We start from the raw sequence: 9,178 nt of genomic DNA on the forward strand, positions 1-9,178 counted from the left end.
GGAAATTAAATGTTGCTGAATTTTAGTGCTAAATTTCTGTTTTCTGTTGCAGAAATTGTGACAGAATACATTAAAATCAAATTTCATTCACAGGAAACACCCCTGAATTGGTCTGTTGAAACAGTAGAGGAAACTTTGGTGCCTAAGGACTTGTTAAGTGCATATATAGAAAAGCTCAATAGTGATGAGACTGCTCAGGCGGAGGAGTCAGCTATGGTCCTGTTCTTATTGAAAGACTTCATTAATGGCCTAAAACCTCCCCTGTCCTTTTCAAAAGGTAGGTGTTAAGATTTTGCCTGTCCCTTACATCAGTGAAGAAGGAAAGTTAATTTTTTTTTTCCTTCAGAAATTGTTGGAATCAAGGAAATGTTACTTCCCTAACCTTCTCCTTTGTTATTGACATCTGTAAAGATTACTTACTTGTGAACATGAAATCAACCAAATGTCTTCTTTTAACTAGAGATGTCTGTTTTCTCCTGGTTTCTGAGGGTGTTCCTGTGGACCCACTGTGTCTTAACTGTAACCTGTATTTTTTAGAGGAATCGTGGTGGAATCCCGAATCTCTGAATCAAGATAGCCAAGACTACCTGCACCTCCTTTTGGGGCTGTTTGACCTGCTTGTCAGTGGAGCTAGTGAGGGAAGCAATGCTCTTCAGTACAGAGCATTGATGAATCTCTTATTCAAGGTATTATTTTTGCATTTGTTACTCTGAATTATGAGCTATCAACTATTACACAGTTACATTAATTTTGAGGAAAACTGAGAAAAATATTCAACAGGTCATGCAATACTGCTTGTGGCATTCAAGTACTGTGAGGAGCTGGAAGTGTAAGCTTCAGCTGGGTTACTTAACCCTAATTAAATGTAATAACGGAAAACTAAAGCTACAAAAATCCCCCCCAAAACACAAATGTACCAGTTGAGACAAAGGTGAAAACATAACGCTGATTTGCAGGACAAGATCGAGAGCCTAAATTTTGAACCAAAAGTTTTGGTTCTGTCTGGTGGCAAGACAAAGGGTTGCTTTGTAAAATTTGTTAGTGTTTAAATACAGAAACTGAAAGGAAAACTTCTAGGAGAAATTTTGTGTTTCCTTATTACGTCATCTCATGGTTTTTCATATGCATATTTAAGTTACGTCTGGACTTGCACGTACATGCAACATTTACTCAATGACTTTTTCTTCCCTAAAGACAATGTTTCTCTGTTTTTCTGAGACAAAGTTCTCTTTCAAGTGTACTCCTTTGAAGTGGGTGGGGTGGTTTATCAGATGTTTTCAGTAGTAGTTTGCCAAATAAATAAAACAAGTGCTTCTCTCTTTTTTCTGGTTTTTTTCATTGTGTTAAATTTAAGGTACATCTAAAAGATTCAGAGGTTCTCTTCAAATTCCTTTCCATTTTATGGACTTACGGTTACAACCTTTCAAATCATCTGAACTATGAAGTCAGTGCAATGCTACAGACTCAGGCTCTGTATATTGGCTATGCACTGCTTGAATCACAAACAAATCAGAAAAAAAAACAACTCCTATCACCATCATCTCCAGGTAAAGTAAAACAATATCTATCTGTCTTTCTATCTGTCTGTATGTCTGTCTATCTATCTCTCATCTTAGAATTCAATCACAGTACTTTATAATTTTGTGCAATTTTACTATATTTTATACCATGAAAGGTATCTGTAGTTATTTATGTTTGGCTGCACTGGGCCGAGACAGCTCTCTCACTGATTCACTGCTGCAGTTATCAGTCCAAGCTTGAAGTAAGTGAAGCCACTTTTTTTTTTTTAATTTTGAAAGTGTTAAAGGAGCACAGTGCTGTGCTGAAGAAGTTTTTGTTACAGGACGTTACTGTCTGGGCAGTGTCAGGGTGTGACTGGCAGTAGCAATAAATGAGCTCTGAGCTTAGACATGAATATAAGGACTGTGATGAAGTTCAGAGTCATGGATCTGTGAGACTCATGTTGGTTTTGTGTACCCTAGAGGTTTACAGTGAAAAGAGAAGACTTCTTAATTCCAAAGTAATGTTGATGCCTCTTCAGGGACAGCTACAGTAAAATTTTCACCACTCATTTTACTCTGTTCTTTTCCTCCTTCCTTCCTTCATTCTTTTTGCAGTGATGGTATCTTTGCTAATTAACTTGGGTAGTCCTGTGAGTGAAGTTCGAAGGGCTGCTCTCAACTGCCTCCATTCCTTGAGAGGAATAAAGGAGTCTCTATTTCATCCTGTCCTTCAGCATTTGGAGCAAAAGACAGAAGAGATTATATCTGACCCTACATATGTAGCACAGGTATTTTTTCTTATTAAGGTGTACTTTAATGCAAGTTTTGTCTGCTGCTGTGAGCTTCTGACTTACAGAAAAGAAATCAAGTTAAGCAGGAAAGTTAATTGTCTTTATATTCTATAGCAGACTGATGTATAATTATTTTAGGAACTATAAAAACATTCAAGTGATTTATTACATGCAGAGGGCTAAGAACCAAAGGGGCATTAACGGTGGTTTATCTCCAGATGAAGAGCTCTGCTTATATCTAGATTGCATTGTTATGAAAGCATCAAATAAATGTTGTTTTAAGGCATTTTTATTGCAGGAAAAAACTTAATTTTCACTTTGTTAATGAACTAGATTATGGAAACTCTATTTGAGGAGCTTGAGACACAACCAAAACAGAAATCCCAGAAGAAAAAATTGTTGGAAGCTTTGGAAAACATACTTGATTGTGTACAGAACCCTGTTTTCCCATCATATATTGCAAGAAACTTAATGAAAATTCTTCATGAAATCCATGGTGAAGTAAGTGCTGCCTTTTGAGTTGTTTTATGGGTTCTGCACTTGAGTGAAATGCTGAAATCAAATTTCATTTAGTAATAATGCTGTTAAGTAACTCCATAATGTATTAGATTATTAGGTATTAAGTTGACACCTCCAATAATAAGCAGTAAAACTGCAAAGTACAATTTAATGAAACACAAAACATTTGCATGCTCCTTCCAGGAGTGTAATGGCTGCAGAATTTTGCATTGGAATTTTTAAGGAAACTCCCTTTATATTACTAAAAAAGATCTGTTTCAGAAGAGATTGTTACAGAAGAAAAATATTACCTTGATGAGGTGTCAGTGAACATAAGAGTTCTGTAAAGAATTGCAAGGTATTAAGTAGTACTGTGAATTTCTTTTGTATATATTAACCTACTCTCATCTAGCATATTCAGAATTCTCCAAGTGCTGGAAAATATATGGCTTCAAAGTTCAAAAAATGAATTAAATTAGAATTTTTATGCTCTGTTCAGTTGTATGTGTCTTGAAAAGGTTGTGAACTGCATAGAGGGGGTAAGTGGTTTTGCCTCACATTTGAGTTTTGTGGAAAACAGCAGTCATAAATTGGTGGGAAAATTACCTTGTTTCTGTACTTTGAAAATATGAAATACTGCTCTGCAAAGGAGAATAGCTGAGGAGCAGATGAGCAAGTAATGGGGTAATCTCACATTATGTCTTGTATTTTTCCAGTTGAACAGCTGTTGCCTAAAATACTGTATGCAGTGTGTTATGAGAGGGGATGCTGCAGTAAAATGAAGCTGTGCTACTGGAAAGGTCTTAAATTGAGAATGGATAAAAACTTCTGTTACACATTTTCTCTGTTTGCAGATGGTTCTCTCTCACCTCTTGCCTGCACTAGACCGTTTGCTAGAGAAGGTCTTTAACAAACCCGAAGCAATGTTGAAAGATGAAGTTATTCTCCTGCATCTAATCCTTGGAAAGTTTAATGAATATTCAGCAACGCTCCTGTGCAAGAATCAGCAGAGTCTGGATTTGTTTATCAAAAGTCTGCATGCTGCCAAGAAAATATATGAAGAAATTCCACCATTTCAGATCACAGCACTTGGGCAGGTATGGCTTTATGAAAGACTTTTCATTTATTTTTATCCTTAAAGCAGCTAGCAGTGTTTAGGATTGGATTTACAAGGGCTCTTTCTATGTGAAGGAGTCCATAGCTTTCAACCTTTCTTTTAGTACAAGTTTTCAGTGTCTCCATAGTGTCTTTGAAACATCTAAACAGCCTGCAAAACTTGAACTCTTAAAGCTATCATGAGGAGGAATTGCTGCTTGCTCTAATTTTTGCATTTTGACAAGCACAGAATAGAAATACTGTATTTACACACAGATGAATTCCTGTATCATTACAGATACTACTGTTATACAGGTTTTAGGTTTTTGTCAGTCAGGCAAGAGCTTTACCTAATGTTTTTCTTCTCAGGAAAAATTGTCAACAAAATACAGTAGGTGAGAAATAGTTTCATTTGAAGGAGGCTACAAATTCAGGCCTGTATTAGCCAGATGTGGCATATATTTCCCAAAGGCTGGCAGCAGCAAGTCTGTTCCACACACCAGTCGTGTGAAAAATTTCAGGAATCAGTTTGTCTGTTGATATTTCACATGTATGTGATTTACATCTCTTAAGATTCCTGGATATATACAAATACATAGTTGATGTGCAAATTGATGGCGTGTGCCATACAGAATCCAGTGTGTATTAATCCCACACTTTGTGATTTTGTTACCTTCTTAAAGTAAACCTCTCTGCATCCTTTTTTTCCCCTTTTGTAGATTACTAAGCCATTCTTTGCAGCTGTGTCAGATGGGATGGTGCAACAGAAGCTGCTAAATGTATTGTTTGACTTACTCTTAGACTGTAAGAACCCGCTTTGTGCCCAGACAATCAGCAGTGTGTTCAAAGGGGTAAGTGGCAACCTCCAGAGCACAGAAATACGTTCAAACCTACTGCAGGGTGATTTTGTGTCACCTACATTCAGTAATACTCATTGTTTGTATCATTTATAGCAGGAAAGGAATGGGAAGCTTTTTGTCAAATAATAGAATAGCATTAATGGCACGAAAAGTTTGTTAAATGACTGCTTTTAGAAGGTGTTTTTTTAAAAGCCACCTGTCATTTACAACACTAAGTGAATGAATTCACCAGAAGTCACTTCTTTCTGCTGCACTGATATTCATTTTCTGGGATATGAAAGGACTATGTGGATTATATACCCATATGTGCAGGAAAGGGACGTGTTTTTAAAAAAAGGCAGGGCACAGGTATATGATGTGACAAATTGTTCACTGGTGCTTGCATTGTTACTATTCTGTTTCAGATTACAGTGTGTGCTGAGCAGATTGTCAGAGAACTGGAACTTCCTGAGAAAACCAAAAGTCTGGCCACTGTTCAACAAACTAGAAGGCAGAAAATGCAGCAACAGAGGTAAAATAACTAGAAACCCACAAGTATTATCCGTGCAGTTTGAAAACACCACATGTCTTAAAACATCGCATCGTTTGTATTGAAAGCACAATTGAAAGCACAACTGAAAGCACAACTGTTTCTTCTTTTCCTCTGCACAGTAAAGATAACTGCAAGTTACTTCTAGCATGAGAAAACCAACTCATGTTGCTATTTGAGAACCGATGGAAGTACAGTCAGAATTTTAAAAAAAAAAATCTAGCATTTTTAATGGTGACATTTGATTTTGTAGAATCTGGCTTGATGCAGTTGTCCAAGATCCATTTTTGTTAATAATAAGTTAGTTTTAAGTATAGATGTATGGACAAATTACATAAACTTGGCTGAAACCTACAGAGGTACATCAAAATATTTCTGTTAGTTGACTGAAAGACAGTATTTTGTTTCCATCAAGATGGTAATATAATCACTAATTTTTAGATCTTTGTCCTGTTTCTTCTCTCCATTCTCATAAGGAACTGTTTTGTTCACTGTATTTACTCTCTTTAAACATTCTTTCAGCCATATTGAAACAGGATATTGAGTTAATTTTCCTGGTTTGTCCTAGAATAGCTTTTCTAGTTTTCCTTCACTTGACCGTTTTGAATAATCATCACCTATTAGATTGATCCATCTGTAAACTGTACCTGTCACAGTTTACAAACACACAGGCTCACACACACCCCCATTGCCTGCATAGTCAGTGTGTTAACCACTAGTAGTTCCAGAGAAGCAAGTTTCCTGGATGGCAAGCAGATCATCATGTGGACAGTTACCTGGTAACAGATTTTTTTTTCCCCACTTCCAGAAGTGTTTTCCAAGAAACACTTGTTTTTTCAAGTTTGGTCTGATTTTTTTTGTTGTTGTTGTTGTTTGTTTAAAATGTGTTGCTGCTTCAGTCAAAAGCCCACACATTGCCACCTCTCCAGGGAGCAGCAGTAAAGGACATACATTACTATGTGAAAGAAAAACGGTCTTTTTTCACTTGAGGGGGTGTGTGTGTTTCCTGAAGCACTGTAGCATTTCCTTTGCAAATCCCTGATTGTTTGTCTTGTCTTTTTAGAAAGCCTCAAGATGCAGAATTGGCACCAGAAACAAGCCACTTCAGCTGGCAGAGGGTGATGCTTATTCTGGAGTTACTGCAGCATAAGAAGAAGCTTCGGCGCCCACAGGCGTTGGTACCTGCACTTTTCAACCTTCTGAGCAGGTAACTGCACCCACAGCAGAGCCTGGAGCCTTCTCCTTCTGCAGCCAGCACCCTAAAGCGTGGACATATGGGCTACTACTGTGTCTCTGCTTTGTTGCCATGTCTTGTAGCTTAGCTTGCCTCTTTCAACTGAACTTCTTGTAGGCAAATCAGAGGGGAGGAATAGGAAGTTATTATGATTCTTTTCCCTTTGAAACAAAAAGGTTTTTACCTGATGCATAGCTTCTCTTGTGTGAAAACTTTATCGGCAGAGGGCTTGGGATTGCCAACAAGGACAGCACCTGTCCTCAAACTAGAATAACTGCAGGACTCGTGTCTTCAGCAGAGCTATTATAATTCTCTAAGCTTTGAAATTCCTCCCAACACATTATGGAACAGTCTTAGTCCAGTGCAACCTAAGGAAACAATTGTTTTTCCTGCCAGCCCTATCTCCAAGCATTTAAGAAAGTTTACATGTAGATTGGGTGTTTGTCTTCCTTTCCATATGACTTGCTTGTATGTAGACTGACAAATACAGTTCAGGTTAGACTTATGTTTTTGACAGTGCTTTGATAAATGCCTTTTATTAGACCAGTTGATGCATTTGAAAACACAAAGAGACACTTTTTTGGCAAAGACTTTTTGGAAGCTTCAATTTAGAATGTATGTGGAATTAAAATCACAGTTTCTTATTTGTATCTTAATATGCAGTTTGGTCACTTATTTTTCCATCTCTGTTTTTTTTCCTGAATGTACAGATGTCTGGAACCCATGGCATCAGAAGAAGAAAATATGGAATATACAAAGCAGCTGATCCTCAGCTGCCTGCTGAACATTTGTCAGAAATTGTCATCAGATGGTAGCAAGGTCCCAGCAGGTAAAAATCACCAGACTCATTTCTTGGTAATTCTCTCACCAGGACAGCACAAAAACAATTGTATCTATCTTTTTTTCTTCCTCAATCTACACTGTATTGTTGAGGAGAGAGAGATTCCTCTATAAGGGTGTACAGGTTTGCCTTCCTAATAATTTTTTGTAGATCCATTAGGTATGCTTTGCAAATTGAAACCTGCTTGAGTGTACTGTTTATTCCTACAGTGTTAATCAGTGAATATTTTTACCTGCAGATATCCTGGACAAAGAAAAATTCAACGTGGAACTGATAGTTCAGTGCATCAGGATTTCTAAAATGCCCCAGACACACCACCATGCTCTGCTGCTCCTTGGTGCTGTTGCTGGAATGTTTCCTGTAAGTAACACCTGGAATTTATGCTTCGGCTCTTCTCTTTGGTTTCCAAATATTGGGTAGGGTGAAGAACATACAGATCTGTTCTGTGGGGAAAAACTTCCTGAAAGGAGCAGAGGCAAAATGGGCAGGTTCCCTGCTCCTTTAGGGCTTTCTATTCCATTTTAGTTGAAAACAAACCTCTGTCTTGATGCTTTGGTCACCAGCCATTTATGGCTTGCAGTGGAGCGCAGTAGAAATGGAAGCAGCTTTCTGACACCAGCCCTGCCTCACCCTCCCACTGCTCTCATGCTTGTCACAGCTCTCATGCCTTGTTTCTTCTTTCTCCTGCTTTTTTATATAAAGAGGGAAAGCACCTGGCCTGGTAGCACATGCATTCTTACACGTTTCTATCTTGTACAACACTGAAAAATGTGGTTGTAGTTGATGATAAAACTGGGTTGTTCTGATTTTAATTGGCCAAGAAACAGGCCTTTTCTTGTATGCATTGAAATTTGACTGTACACTAAGTAAGGTTCTTTTGCTTTGAAACTCTAAGCCAGCAAAATGTATCCAGGTGTATCAAACTCAGTTTGCATCTTTATATTCGCCTCAATATTTTCTCCACACATTTGGAAAGGTAGCATTCTTTCCAAAAGATAAAATGGTAATGTTTTTGGTAAATTTTTGGAGGATTTTGTGGTTAGATTGTATGGGGGTTTTTGCCTCTTATTTTACTGCCATCACCTGCTGTAGAACTAGGTGTTTATTTTACATTAATATTGGCTCTTACAAGATTTTCGAGGTCAGAATACAAGGAAACATTTTGTATCCATCTCATCTCATCTCATCTCATCTCATTTTTAATATCTAATACTTCTTCCAGTCACTAAACTAAGTGAAAAATGTGCCCATAATTTATTGCTCTAAGTTCTGGCAAAATCTAGGAAATAAGCTTTTGAGCTAGGTGACACCTCTAATTCAGCCTTCTTAGAATTGGTTACTGTGATTACAGTCTAGGCCACCAAAAAGCCAAAAATTAAATTAAGCATGGTTGGTTTACACTGTATGATTGTGGATATTGCAGATGTTTTAGAGATACAAAAAGGGTGAGTGGGAGAATCACTGGAATCCGTGGCACAATCACATTTGTGCTTCTGCAAGTCTCCTTCCTCATAGCTGGTTTTACTTGTTGTATTCACATGGCGCTGAGTGGAAGGATGCAAGGTGTCTCATCACACTAAACTCTCGATTTCCACTCTTCAATTACTTGCTTAGGTGTGTGTCTTGGTTTCTAAGTCATATTTAGAACTCTACCAATCACACAGTGAGTAACATTAAGGGACAACATACATTCAAAATTCATTTAGGGAGATTTTGAAAGATACTCAAGATTATCTTTCGGTTCTTTGGGCTTTTTAATAGGAATCTAGTGTCATTTGTGGGAATGAGAAATGCCTTAAGGTATAGTAGGCACAGCAGCATGAACTAA

The 9,178-nt window shown here is 37.6% G+C and overlaps 1 protein-coding gene across 2 annotated transcripts in view; it reads left to right on the forward strand.

Moving 5' to 3' along the window:
- Nucleotides 1-9,178, forward strand: part of HEATR1 (HEAT repeat containing 1) — an 833,990-nt gene that overhangs the window by 14,816 nt on the left and 809,996 nt on the right. For both annotated transcript variants that reach the window (XM_032102245.1, XM_032102246.1), the window contains exons 18-28: nucleotides 94-277; nucleotides 538-686; nucleotides 1,355-1,547; nucleotides 2,118-2,290; nucleotides 2,627-2,794; nucleotides 3,646-3,888; nucleotides 4,606-4,737; nucleotides 5,151-5,257; nucleotides 6,339-6,482; nucleotides 7,220-7,338; nucleotides 7,589-7,710. In XM_032102245.1, the coding sequence (XP_031958136.1) occupies nucleotides 94-277; nucleotides 538-686; nucleotides 1,355-1,547; nucleotides 2,118-2,290; nucleotides 2,627-2,794; nucleotides 3,646-3,888; nucleotides 4,606-4,737; nucleotides 5,151-5,257; nucleotides 6,339-6,482; nucleotides 7,220-7,338; nucleotides 7,589-7,710 (1,734 nt within the window). The remainder of the gene's footprint in view (nucleotides 1-93; nucleotides 278-537; nucleotides 687-1,354; nucleotides 1,548-2,117; nucleotides 2,291-2,626; nucleotides 2,795-3,645; nucleotides 3,889-4,605; nucleotides 4,738-5,150; nucleotides 5,258-6,338; nucleotides 6,483-7,219; nucleotides 7,339-7,588; nucleotides 7,711-9,178) is intronic.

This window comes from Corvus moneduloides, chromosome 3 (assembly GCF_009650955.1).
Source record: "Corvus moneduloides isolate bCorMon1 chromosome 3, bCorMon1.pri, whole genome shotgun sequence".
Lineage (NCBI taxonomy): Eukaryota > Metazoa > Chordata > Aves > Passeriformes > Corvidae > Corvus > Corvus moneduloides.